The sequence below is a fragment of the Ranitomeya variabilis genome, chromosome 4 (genome assembly GCF_051348905.1).
Source record: "Ranitomeya variabilis isolate aRanVar5 chromosome 4, aRanVar5.hap1, whole genome shotgun sequence".
Lineage (NCBI taxonomy): Eukaryota > Metazoa > Chordata > Amphibia > Anura > Dendrobatidae > Ranitomeya > Ranitomeya variabilis.
The window spans coordinates 176,208,839-176,222,477 of record NC_135235.1 but is presented as its reverse complement, the minus strand read 5'-3'; the positions used below and the strand labels follow the sequence as shown (position 1 = coordinate 176,222,477).

Genomic DNA, 13,639 nt, shown 5'->3' with positions numbered 1-13,639 from the left:
TTCCTCTTCACGTTAGCGCACCCTGATGTACCTGAAGAGTCTTCCCCTTCAGCATCTGTCCCACGATCAGCACAGTATCCTCCACAGACCCAGAAGTCTTATAATAAAGTTATTTTTGCTATACTACAGTGTACGTGAGGTCTAAGGAGGGTATGCTGGCATAGCGAGGAAGGCAGAGGAGCTAGACTGCACTGGTCCACTGTGCTTCCTTGGAGGAGGAAGTAACAGTGGGATTATTCATTACTATGCTCTCCCAACTTGGGGATAAGCTGGGAGATTGTGTCATCCTGGTTTCCCAGCTACAGAAGAGAAAATAAAAAAACTAAAATAAAAAAACCAGAGACGCTGTGCAAAAGTAGTGAAGTCTGCCTCCTACAGGTACTAAACTAACAACTGATCTAGCTCAGTGCTTGCAGGAGAGGTATAGCTCATGGAGCAAACACTTGAATACTCAGTGTCTGCTTCCTAGTGACAGCAGGTTATTGGGCCCCCAAAGATACAGACAAAAATAGATGTTTGCAAATCTTTCAGCAAAGTGAACTTTTACCTGACAATTTTTAGATCATATCTCTTAAAGAAAACCAAATACTCTGCAACAGCTAAAAGCCTGCAAACATACTCATCAATAGAGCCTTGATTGGAAACTCGCCTTTGAATGTTTCTCAAAATGTGGAAGAGATCGGTTCTCAAAGCCATCAGGAACACGAGAGCCACTGATAGCCTGCTGACCCACACAAGCAATCATCTGGGAGATGTTAATAAATGAGCCTAAGGAAAAAAAGAATAATTACATGTACTCAGATCAAACTCTCCAATAACGTTCAGCACATGTCAGATCTGTATATTTGTTAGTTATGAATTCAGTGGAATGTAGTGACAGACTACAGATTTTATGTAGGCTTTCATTCAAACACAGTGTATCTACTGGGAACCTTTAAGTCAAAATATATGTGTTAAAATATAGGTTATAGAAATGAATAAGCATTAGTATTACTACCATATACTGACACTGCAGCAGAGTGAGGCAGGTTTGTGCACAGCAGAAATAAAACTCATAAAAGGATGAGCACAGGTATAGCCTCCTGCGCTGGCGTCTATTAAAGTGCAAAACCATAATACAAGTAACAATAAAACAAAACGATAGACGTCGTATAAACCAAGGGACAATGGGCACGAAATTATGGCTGTTTGTTTGCAGAGTAAGGCACGTGAGTGTCAGTGTTCACTGATCTTTGTGTGGATAACCACACCGACCAGTCTATTCTATCTGGATAATAGCATCCTGAGTATCGCAGTTGTTGATCCGTAGTAATGCAATTTTCGTAGGAATTCAATACTGTGAGAGAGCTCCGACCTGTAGTGACTGTTCCAAGTTCATTAGTTTCGAAGACAATGTTTTTCGGTACCTAGCGCTACAGAAATCCAGGTAGATCGAACCAGCGTCCAACTCATTTTGAAAAGTAAAACATTTCTTCTTTAATGCTGAATCCCCTTTCCTTTTTTGCTTCTTATATAATAATAATAATAATAATAATAATCTTTATTTTTATATAGCGCTAACATATTCCGCAGCGCTTTACAATTTTTGCACACATTATCATCGCTGTCCCCAATGGGGCTCACAATCTAAATTCCCTATCAGTATAGCTTTTAGCAGCTTTCTAATGATACACCAGCAGTACTACTTATTAGCTGGACATTTTATCCCTACCCTCACAGTGACAGAAAAATATTACTGTGTGCACCTAATCTCATGGAAGTGACAAATAATATTTATTAGTAATTAGATATACAGTAAAATCAAATCCTTTCATTGTGCTATTTAAACCCTGAAGAGCAAATTAATTTATATAATTATGTGCATTTTTATACTACGGTCTTCAAACATGCGAGTTGTAACAAAAGAAAATAGAACCATATATCTAACTATTCATAACAGGGCTGTGGAGTCGGTAAGCCACAGTTGCGACTCAGACTCCTGGATTTTATCAGGTTCCGACTCCGGCTCCTTCATAAATGGCCAATTCGTAACAATAAATTTACTGTTGTAAAATATTAACATCGTGCTTATTCAGTTTCTCACCATCATATAAGTAATCAGACCACTTAGAGCAAAAACTATATTTATTAGAATACAATTAGAATATAGCAAATAACTTTTCTAAACTTTTCTAAACTCTTGTAAGTAAATATGCAATAAACACTGTTATGCAGTTAATAAGAAGAAATCTATAAATTTGTCCTCAGAAAAAGTATTGCCTGTCAGATCCTCCTTCATGGATGCCCTCAAATCTGATCTAATTATTTTGAGAGCAGAGAACAACCTCTCTACACTAACTTGGGTTGGTGGCAAAGCAGTAACCACTCGGGCAACATCTCGGACAATGTCAGGATACAGAGGAATCGCTTGTTGCACTTATTTTTGATGAACGGTCAAATTTCTCAATTTCTTTTAGTGCACATGAAAAATTCTGCTGAAATGTACTGGCTGTGTTCTTTGATGGGGAGGACTCTTCTTCTATGCGGGAACGCTTTGCACGGTCCTTGTGATCCAAATATTTTTCGAAATTAAATTCTTCATCAGTTGATGAGGGTGAAGATGTGGCAGGACGACCAAATTCTTGTTCCTCCTTACTGTTCTGCAACCCTTTCATCCTTACTGCTATTTCAAACAGAGCTTCTTTTCCTTTAGTTAGCTGTTGATCATCTAGAAGAATCCAATGCATTGGGTCTACATAAACAGCTGCTAAGAGAATGTTATTTTGTAATAGTAGCTCCTCTCTCCGTTTTATTGATGTAGCAATGCCACTTGCAATTAACCTCCTCTTTGGGACAGGCGAAACATCAGGTTCTTCCACTCCTTTAAGAAAATACCTGGAGTTAAGTCCTCTGCTTGTAATTTTTTAGTCACTGTAAATGGGTGCTCTAGCAATTATTCCAGCTCAGTCACCTGATTCCACTGACTTTCATTTAGCGTCAGTTGAGGGTTAGCCATGTCTACAAGAAAGGTTTTCAGTTCAACCAAGCGCTGAATCATTAAGTACGTACTGCCCCATCGTGTGGCTTGATCAATAATTGCCCCTTTTCCAGCACGTCTCTTCAAAATTGAGTCAACTTTAGGGGTTCTGGCAACAGTAGCCAATTTTCTCACCTTGCCAATCAGTGCAGCAGCATGTCCTTCTTGCAGACTGTCTCTTATAGCCAGCTGTAGCGTATGCACAACACAGCGCATGTGATGAATGAAAGAACGTATTGACACAGTTTCAACAAGATCTAAACTATCATGTTGCTGTTCATCTGAAGCAACTTCAGTTTGCTCCTCAGTTACAATACTGTGTTCCTCTATTTCAAACATTTCTGTGTCTGTGGACCCAGAATGTTCTTCTAGCTGCTGGTCACCATCATTACTCTCATTCATTAGCTTAATAGTACTTATCATATTTGAAGCATTGTCAGTTACGACAGAAAGAACTTGCTCTTTTTTAAGTTCATAGTCTTGCAGAACCTTTTCCACCAAGACCTGGAGAAACTCACTGGTGTGATGAGCTTTGGTGTCTTTTACTGCCAATGTCTTGGCAACTATTTCATTTCACAAACAAATCAGACATTGATGGCAAAATAGTTCACTCTGTGACATGTGCAGGCATCCATTTTAAGAAACAGAAAGCGTCAATTGAGAGTTTTTTTTAAGTTCTTCCTTTTGTTTAAAAGCTTCTTCGATTACTAATTTTCTAATACTCTCTCTCTCCAGAGAAACACCAAGCTTGCGGGCCATTTCCCCATTCAGACACATAAAAGCTGGTCGTGAAAATAATGAAATAGGCACACTATCCTTTACAACAAGCTCTATGATCGGTTTTTTAAATTTATCTACGGTCATTGTCACAGTAACTTTGTCACTGACAAAATATCTTGCAACTGATGGCTGCAAAGTTCCCTGCTCTTTTGTTTGGCTGGAAGAGCTGGGCACTGGTTCATTGGTTTGGATGCAGTCTTTCTCATCCACTGCTTTCAGTACTTCTGGATGAAAGAACTAGACCTAATATTAACCAACAAATATAAGGGTTGGGGGTCACTTGGGGAATAGTGACAAGGTGACAAGGACACTAAACTTCAGGAGGGCAAATTTCCAACGGATGAGAGAGGATCTTGGTGCAATTAACTGGGACGATATCCTGAGACATAAAAGTACACAAAGAAAATGGGAGACATTTATTAGCATCCTGGATAGGACCTGTGCACAGTATATACCGTATGGGAATAAACATACTAGAAATAGGAGGAAACCAATATGGCTTAATAAAGCTGTAAGGGGCGCAATAAGTGACAAAAAGAAAGCATTTAGAGAATTAAAGGAAGTAGGTAGTGAGGAGGCATTAAATAAATACAAAAAATTAAATAAATTATGTAAAAAGCAAATCAAGGCAGCAAAGATTGAGACAGAGACTCATTGCTAGAGAGAGCAAAAATAACCCCAAAATATTCTTTAACTACATAAATAGTAAGAAACTAAAAAATGATAGTGTTGGCCCCCTTAAAAATAGTCTGGGTGAAATGGTGGATGAGGATGAGGAAAAAGCCAATATGCTAAATGACTTTTTTTTCATCAGTATTTACAAAAGAAAATCCCATGGCAGCCAATATGACTAGTGATAATAATTCCCAATTTAATGTTACCTGCTTAACCCAGCAGGAAGTACGGCGGCGTCTAAAAATCACAAAAATTGACAAATCTCCGGGCCTGGATGGGATACACCCCCGAGTACTGCAGGAACTAAGTACAGTCATTGATAGACCATTATTTTTAATCTTTAAAGAGTCCATAATAACAGGGTCTGTACCACAGGACTGGCGTATAGCAAATGTGGTGCCAATATTCAAAAAGGGGACAAAAACTGAACTCGGAAATTATAGGCCAGTAAGTTTAACCTCTATTGTGGGTAAAATCCTGGAGGGCATTCTAAGGGATGCTATACTGGAGTATCTGAAGAGGAATAACCTCATGACCCAGTATCAGCACGGGTTTACTAGGGACCGTTCATGTCAGACTAATTTGATCAGCTTCTATGAAGAGGTAAGTTCCGGTCTGGACCAAGGGAACCCAGTAGATGTAGTGTATATGGACTTTTCAAAAGCTTTTGATACGGTGCCACACAAAAGGTTGATACATAAAATGAGAATAATGGGGATAGGGGAGAATATGTGCAAGTGGGTTGAGAGTTGGCTCAGGGATAGGAAACAAAGGGTGGTTATTAATGGAGCACACTCGGACTGGGTCACGGTTAGTAGTGGGGTACCACAGGGCTCAGTATTGGGCCCTCTTCTTTTTAACATATTTATTAATGACCTTGTAGGGGGCATTCAGAGTAGAATTTCAATATTTGCAGATTACACTAAACTCTGCAGGGTAATCAATACAGGGGAGGACAATTTTATATTACAGGCTGATTTATGTAAACTAGAAGCTTGGGCTGATAAATGGCACATGAGCTTTAATGGGGATAAATGTAAGGTCATGCACTTGGGTAGAAGTAATAAGATGTATAACTATGTGCTTAATTCTAAAACTCTGGGCAAAACCGTCAATGAAAAAGACCTGGGTGTATGGGTGGATGACAAACTCATATTCAGTGGCCAGTGTCAGGCAGCTGCTACAAAGGCAAATAAAATAATGGGATGCATTAAAAGAGGCATAGATGCTCATGAGGAAAACATAATTTTACCTCTATACAAGTCACTAGTGCGACCACACTTAGAATACTGTGCACAGTTCTGGTCTCCGGTGTATAAGAAAGACATAGCTGAACTGGAGCGGGTGCAGAGAAGAGCAACCAAGGTTATTAGAGGACTGGGGGGTCTGCCATACCAAGATAGGTTATTACACTTGGGGCTATTTAGTTTGGAAAAACGAAGACTAAGGGGTGATCTTATGTCAATGTATAAATATATGAGGGGACAGTACAAAGACCTTTCTGCTGATCTTTTTAATCATAGACCGGTGACAGGGACAAAGGGGGCATCCTCTACGTCTGGAGGAAAAAAGGTTTAAGCATAATAACAGACGCGGATTCTTTACTGTAAGAGCAGTGAGACTATGGAACTCTCTGCCGTATGAGGTTGTAATGAGTGACTCATTGCTTCAATTTAAGAGAGGACTGGATACCTTTCTGGAAAAGTATAATATTACAGGGTATATATATTAGATTCCTTGATAAGGCGTTGATCCAGGGAACTAGTCTGATTGCCGTATGTGGGGTCGGGAAGGAATTTTTTTCCCCATGATGGAGCTTACTCTTACCACATGGGGTTTTTTTGCCTTCCCCTGGATCAACATGTTAGGGCATGCTAGGCTATGGGTTGAACTAGATGGACTTAAAGTCTTCCTTCAACCTTAATAACTATGTAACTGTAAATGTCTCTTTAGATTAGAAGCTCTGGTAGGAGCATTTTTATCTTTGCCTGAATATGCACTGATCTTGGCTTCACAGCATTTGTTTTCGTCTGGATCATTTGTCATACACTGACAGACATAATGTTTTGTATCTTGAGTGATGGTGAAATGTTCAAATACAGCTGATTAAATGTGACGCTTCTTTGACATTCTCAGGTTTTTAATTCTGCATTCACAATCCAAATGACAATTGTATTTCCTAAAAGCAATTGTACAAAATTATTGCCAGGCCGTACAACTGATATAGTGGTCAGTAATACTGTTATTTCTCATGTACTCACAGTTAACTGATGCAAAGTTTGTTGAAAGGATAATACTTCAGTTCTTAAAGTCTTCCTCTTCTGAGTAGCAGCTGAGAGATGCTTGGAAGACGCACACCTAGTAAACATCTAGTCTAGAGGAGGAGCTTTACTACTAAGAATTTGCAACACATTTTCACTTTCAGTTTCATACATTGTAAGTAGGGGGTTGGAGCAGCATGAGGTTAACCAAGTATAAGATTAGATAAGGGCAGTGGAGGGATTAGATAAGGGTAGTGGAGAACAGTGACACACAAGAAGTAAGAAATGTCTATCTCCAGCAGAACTGCTTATCACTGTTGTTCATAGTTTGATAGAACATATATATTTGAGTAACATTTATAAAATTCATATGAAAGTTCAATTATGAAATATTAATACATTTTTTTTTAAAGCTGGAGTCAAAGTCGGTACATTTCTACTCCACGACTGACTCCACAGCCCTGATTAATAAACATTATTTATGTCATTTACATGAAATTAGAAACTGACATTGACATTGGTTATATTTGTAGCTCACTATCAAGGTAGGGATAAAATGTCCAGCCAATGAGGAGCCCTACATGTGTGGAATGAGGTAGCTGATAAGAGCCAAAGAAGAATAAAAGGAAACGTGTTACTTTTAGAAACACATTGGACGGTGGTTTGATCTATCTGAACTCGTGTACTTTGAGGTGACGTCGCTCAACAATGCAGTCTTTGAAATTTGTGGATTTCAGAGAATGACTACCGGCTGGAGAGCTCTCAAGGTATTGGATTCCTCTCAACATTGGATTACTATGGATCAATGACTATGATACTCGGGATAGCATTACCCAAAAAGGATAGACTGGTCGGTGAGGTTATTGCCTACACACCATCATTTTATACAAAAATCTGTGAACACTGACACCCTGCATGTGTTATTCGGCAAGCACTCACACACAGCAAGGACTTTGTGCATAACTTCCTCTGAATTGTTATCTATTGTTCTGTTTCATTGTTACATTTATGATAGCTTTGCATATTAGTAGACGTAGACATCAGTAAAGGAGGTATAGACCGGCATACTGAGACATATAAATATTACCTAGGTTAAAACAAAAACCTAAAATAAAGAATCAACTTGAAATATTGGTGAAAGTTCTGTTTAGTTGATTATAACGCATCATTAATTACTAATATGGTTTCATCTGTGTCACGTAACAAACCTTTGGAGCCACATAAAGCCATAATCAGGGGGCTGTTGCTCTTGTCCAGTTCTCTCAGACAGGCACTACCAGCATGGTCTCTGATCACGGACAGTTCACGCAAGATCAAGGCCTTATATATAATATAAAAAAAAAAAGAATTAGAAAACAACACTACAGAGAAAATGCTGCTAGTTTTAAGTTTCATGAAGCTACATTTGTATAGTATGGAAAAAAAAGATGTTCCAAATAGTCTCAGATAATTTTATAAATGGAAAAAAAATATTAGACGCAAAATAAAAGTTTTTAAATAAGAATATAAGGATTTTCAAGTATTAGAAGCTTGTACCAATAGATATTCAATAAAGCAAGGTAAAAAGATTTGTAGCAATTTGATCCTCAATTTAAAAGTGAGAAGGAAAACCTTTCTGATTATGTCTAACACATGAGCATGGCATATTACAATAGAGCTGTGGCGTGCATGGATATGTGTGTATGACATCGCACAGGAAATAAGACCGTTCCCCACTTTTTGGTAAGAAACGGCACTTCAGTCTAGTTACTTCTGTATAATAGACTCTTTGCCAAGGGTATAACTGAAAGCCAAAGGATGAAAAATAGGTAGAATGTTACTGTGTGTATAATATATACATACACAAATACATAAACATACATATACAGTGGCTATGGAAAGTATTCAGACCCCTTTAAATTTGTCTCTCTATGTTTCATTGCAAACATTTGGTAAATTCTCTTCTCCAATTCGACCTTTTATTATTAGGCTTCAAATTAGTATTCTTTATCTTAGTATATGAAATGCCATTAATAATAACTGTGGATGTTATTATATAACTCCGTGCCTGTGTGTACTCCTACAAACACCAGACCGACCACTGACACTGACAAACCCAAACCTCTGTTTCAGGGTTTTGGTTTTTTTTAAGCAACCTGTGGCCTTCAGCCACATTGAATACCTGGCCAGGAATGAAACGGACTGCACCACTGCCATCCTGTAGGCTGTTTCAAAACACAAAAGCCAAGAGCAGGTTTTATTAAATCTGCCTTGGACAAATATTTTGCCTAAAACTAACAATTACTTTTTTTTTTTAAATTCCGCATTGCAATCACAGCTACGTCTGACTGCCATGCACTCCCATGGCATCAACACGCCTCCGTGCGCATCCTGGGGAGAACACACAGCAGCAACCCCTACATGTAACACCAGTCACTGCCTCACATATCCCTTCCCTCTGTTCAAAACTGTGGGGTTGAACACTTGTCACCCCACATGGCAGCGTGACAGGGCATCCGTATGACCCTGTAACAACCCTGCCCCGCTAAATTGTATTGAGAAACCAAAGTAGGGACCGGAACCATCGTTTGATGCAAGCATCACTTCCCTTTAGGGTATGTTTCCACGGTCAGTAAGCCAGATGTTACAGCATGGTGGAGGGGATTTTATGAAATCCCATCTCCACTATGTGTGCATGGACGCCTCCGGCTTCCCTGCATATACGCACAGGCGGCGCATCTTTCTAGACTGCAGCATGTCAATTTATCATGTGGAGACGCTCCGTCTCACAAAGATAAATATCAAAGTCCAATGTATAGGATGCTGTGATTCTGCATGGTTCAATGAACACATGCGGAATCACCACGCGTACAAAAGTCGGCAGTTACACGGGGTTACACTCTGTCCCTAGGTTGGCGACCCCTATGGAAGGTATCCCTGACTAGTGATCTTCGGGTTCTGCGCCCGCAACAACATCCTCAGCCTCTCCTGCCAATACCTCTAGGGGGAGCCTATCAAGGTTACACTCTGTCCCTAGGTTGGCGACCCCTGTGGCAGATATCCCTAATTTGAGATCTTTGGGTTCTACGCCTGGAACAACATTTACCTTGGGAGGGTTGACCCTGGTCTCCCACAGGGACCAGAACAGGGGCAAGTCTCTTCCCAACAGTCCCATTTGGAAGGGTCTTCACCACTCCCACCACATGTTTAATGCCCCCACATGATGTAGAAAAGTTAACCTCTCCTGACGGGTACAACTGGATTTCCCCATGGATACCCTTCACCTCCACTCTCCATCCTTTGGGGTTGTCCCTGGCAACAAGGGACCCATGGACCAAAGTCACTAAGCTCCCCAAGTCCAGGAGAGCCCTTGTTTGGTACCCATTCATGAGTACCTGGTACATCTGGGCATCTGTCGGCAGAGCCTGCAGTGTCGGTACAGTCCATGGGATCAGATTTCAGGGGGCAGTTGACAGCCACATGTACGGGCCCGAAAACACTTGATCACTAAGGCCCGACTATACTGTGGGGCCGTTTTAGGGAATTTGGGACTTTTGTCACCTTCACTTTGGGTTACCCCCCTCCATCCCTGGCTCGGTCCTGGTTAGCCGCAACAGAGGTTTGTGGACTTTTCCCCGGTTCCTGGGCTGGGAGGGCCTTACATGACAGCCGAATTGGAGCAATGTCCCGTATGAAGTCCTGAGTGGCTGTATACCGTTCTACCAGTACAACCACCTGGTCCAGAATGACCGGGTCCCCTTGTCCCACCCAACGCTGTATGGCTGCTGGCAGAGCCCTCACCAGCCGGTCAACCACCACCCGCTCTACCATCTGGAATGAGGTTAAGGTCTCAGGCTGGAGCCATTTTTTTTTTTACCAGCTGCAGCAAGTCATACGCCCGAGACCTGGCGGGACGAGACTCCACAAAGGGCCACTGGTACACCCGCTGAGCCCGCACATAGGTATTAACCCCCAGTCAGGCAAGGATCTCACCTCTCAGCTTCTCATAGTCCAAGGCATCCTCCTGACTGAGGTCCAGGTAAGCCTTCTGGGCATCAGGAAGGGGCCACTACTTCAGCCCACTGACATCGGCAAGCTTTCCCGCTCTGCAGTACATTCGAAGACGGTGAGGAAGGCTTCCATGTCGTCCTCAGGACTCATCTTCCTCAGCGCTGTCCGGACTTTGTACGGGGCCTCAGAACAGATCGGGGTCACTGTGGAGGGTGCCTGTCATATAGCTGCAACATGCTGCAGAATCAGCTCATTAGTCATTTGTTGCTGCTGATACAACTGCAATTGGAACTACTCCTGCTGCCGTTGATCATCTTCTTGTTGTCGTTGAAACTGCAGTGCCTCTTGCTGATGCTCCTGCCACTGCAACTGCAGCACCTCTTGCTGCTGCTGCTGAAAAAGGACCAACTGATTAAAAAGCTCCTCGATTTTGTCAGCCGGCTTGAACTGTAGCGTTACAGGCTTAACCACTGACATGCAGCACGCTTTGGGGTATGCCTCAGTTCACACTGCCCGCACTCTTTTCACCATATGTAGTGCAGAGGTAGCACTCTGTGCAGTGATGAGGCAGTGACCCAGTAAAGTTAAAAACAAAAGTCTCTTTAAAGTCCAACTCACATAAAGTACACAGCATACAATATCCTCTGGATAGCAGACGGGAAACATATCCTCCAGATTGTAGCCGATAAACAGGCCAGTCCACCTCCGAAACCAGTTGCCGTGGGTGACTGCACCGCTGTGGGTGCCAGGCCTTCCAGCTGCCTTGGCTGTGTGGAACGCTTGCCTGTGTTGCCTCACACAGGTGGAGCTCTGCAGAGCCTTCTGCTCTGTACTCTTCCAAACACCAGACTGACACTGACACACCCAACCCTCTTCTCCAAGTTTTTTTCCTTTTTTTATTAATTTATTTTTTAAAGCAAGCAACCTGTGGCCTTCAGCCCCATGGAAATCCCAGCCAAGAATAAAACGGACTGCACCACTACCATACTGTAGGCCGTTTCAAGACACAAACGCCCAGAGCAGGTTTTCTTAAATATGCCTTGGACAAATAGTTTGCCCAAGACTAACACTTACTTTTTTTTATTCCGCATTGCAACCACAGCTACACCTGTGACTGCCATGCACTTCCATGGCCTCAATACCCCTCTGTACGCATCCTAGTGGGAACACAAAGCGACCCCTACATGTAAAACCAGTCACTGCCTCACAATATACACACACACACACACACACACACACACAGTGTAACATTCTACCTAACCATTCTATAATTATTGAATATGTCACCAATTTTCTAACTAAATATATTTTTAAAGGTGGTAATGATATGACATTTTCACCAGATGTAGGTAACAACTCACCCAATCCACAGGGGCAGAGAAAGCAAACCATAAATGTCCATAAATTATGTGTACTAAAAAGAAATTACACAGGGAAAAAATATTGAGCACATGAAGAAAAAAAGGTGCAAAAATCCATGAAAGTTAATGACACCAGCTAAAATCTATCATTAATTAGGAAGCAATTCTGCCATTTAGTAAAAATAATATCAGCTGGTTCAACTGACGGCCTATAAAAAGTGTCACTACCGAGGTGCCACAGAAGGAACATTTCATAATGGGTAAAACCAGTGAGCAGTCTCAAGACCTTCGCAACCTTAATGTTGAAAAACAGTATATACCAATTAGTGATGAGAGAGTATACTCGTTGCTCTGGTTTTCCCAAGCACGCTTGGGTGATCTCCGAGTATTTGTTAGTGTTCTGGGATTAAGTTTTCATCGCCGCAGCTGAATGATTTACAGCTATTAGCCAGGCTGAGTACATGTGGGGGTTGCCTGGATGATAGGCAATCCCCACATGTAATCAAGCTGGCTAATAGCTGTAAATCATTCAGCTGCCGCGATGAAAACTAAATTTCTGAACACAAACAAATACTCGGAGATCACCCGAGCGTGCTCGGGAAAACCCACGCAAAAAGTATACTCGCTCATCACTAATAGCATTGGTTACAGAAGAATTTCTAAACTTCTGTCGGTTCTAGTGAGCACTGTTAGGCCGGTTTCACACGTTCTGATATTTCCAGTACCGGAAAAAACGGTACCGGAAATATCCGTGTCTGTGTGTATACTACATGCAGGCAACTGTGTACCACCCGTGTGCTGCATCAGTACCACACGGACGGCCACCGGGGAAGAAGTGCTACAGTAAGCGCTGTTCTCCAGCGGCTGGTGCTGAAGCCGGCTCTCATCATTCATTCTCCCCTGCTCTGCCAGCGATTGTAACGAGCAGAGGAGAATGATATCCGAACCATGATGGCGGGTGGGGGCTTTTGGGACTCTTACCCCCATCATCCAACACCTGCTGCCGCTAATAACAGTGACAGCAGGAAGGGGATGATCGGGGTATTGCACAGCCGCCGCTTGCTATCTAACTAAAAAAAAAAATGAATGAAAAACCCGACGTGGGCTCCCCCCTATTTTCTTGAACCAACCAGACAAAATTCACAGCTGGGGGCTGCAACCCTCAGCTGTCAGCTTCTGCAAGGTTGGCTGTTAAGAATAGAGGAGTCCCACGCTGTTTTTTTAATTATTTAAATAAATAATTTAAAAAATGACATGGGGTCCCCCCCATTTTTGACAACCAGCCTTGTTAAAGCTCACAGCTAGGGCTGGTATTCTCAGGCTGGTAAGGGGCCATTGATATAGGCCCCCCCAGCCTAAAAACAGCAGCCTGCAGCTGCCCAGAAAATGCGCATCTATTAGATGTGCCAAATCAGGCGCTTTGCCCGGCTCTTCCCACTTGCCCTGTAGTGGTGTCAAGTGGCTTAATATTTGTGGGGTTGCTGTCACCTTTCAGCGGCTTAGTAGTGGAGAGGCGTCACTAAGACACCCATCCATTACTAATCCTATAATAGTAT

At 41.9% G+C, this 13,639-nt stretch overlaps 1 protein-coding gene across 1 annotated transcript in view; it reads right to left on the bottom strand.

Annotated features, from left to right (window-relative positions):
- The window catches only part of POLR3A (RNA polymerase III subunit A), a 259,739-nt gene that overhangs the window by 81,057 nt on the left and 165,043 nt on the right, over nt 1-13,639 (bottom strand). The window contains exons 17-18 of the mRNA XM_077259406.1: nt 7,941-8,052; nt 650-768 (exon numbers count right to left, since the gene is read on the bottom strand). Coding sequence (XP_077115521.1) covers nt 650-768; nt 7,941-8,052 — 231 coding nt within the window. The remainder of the gene's footprint in view (nt 1-649; nt 769-7,940; nt 8,053-13,639) is intronic.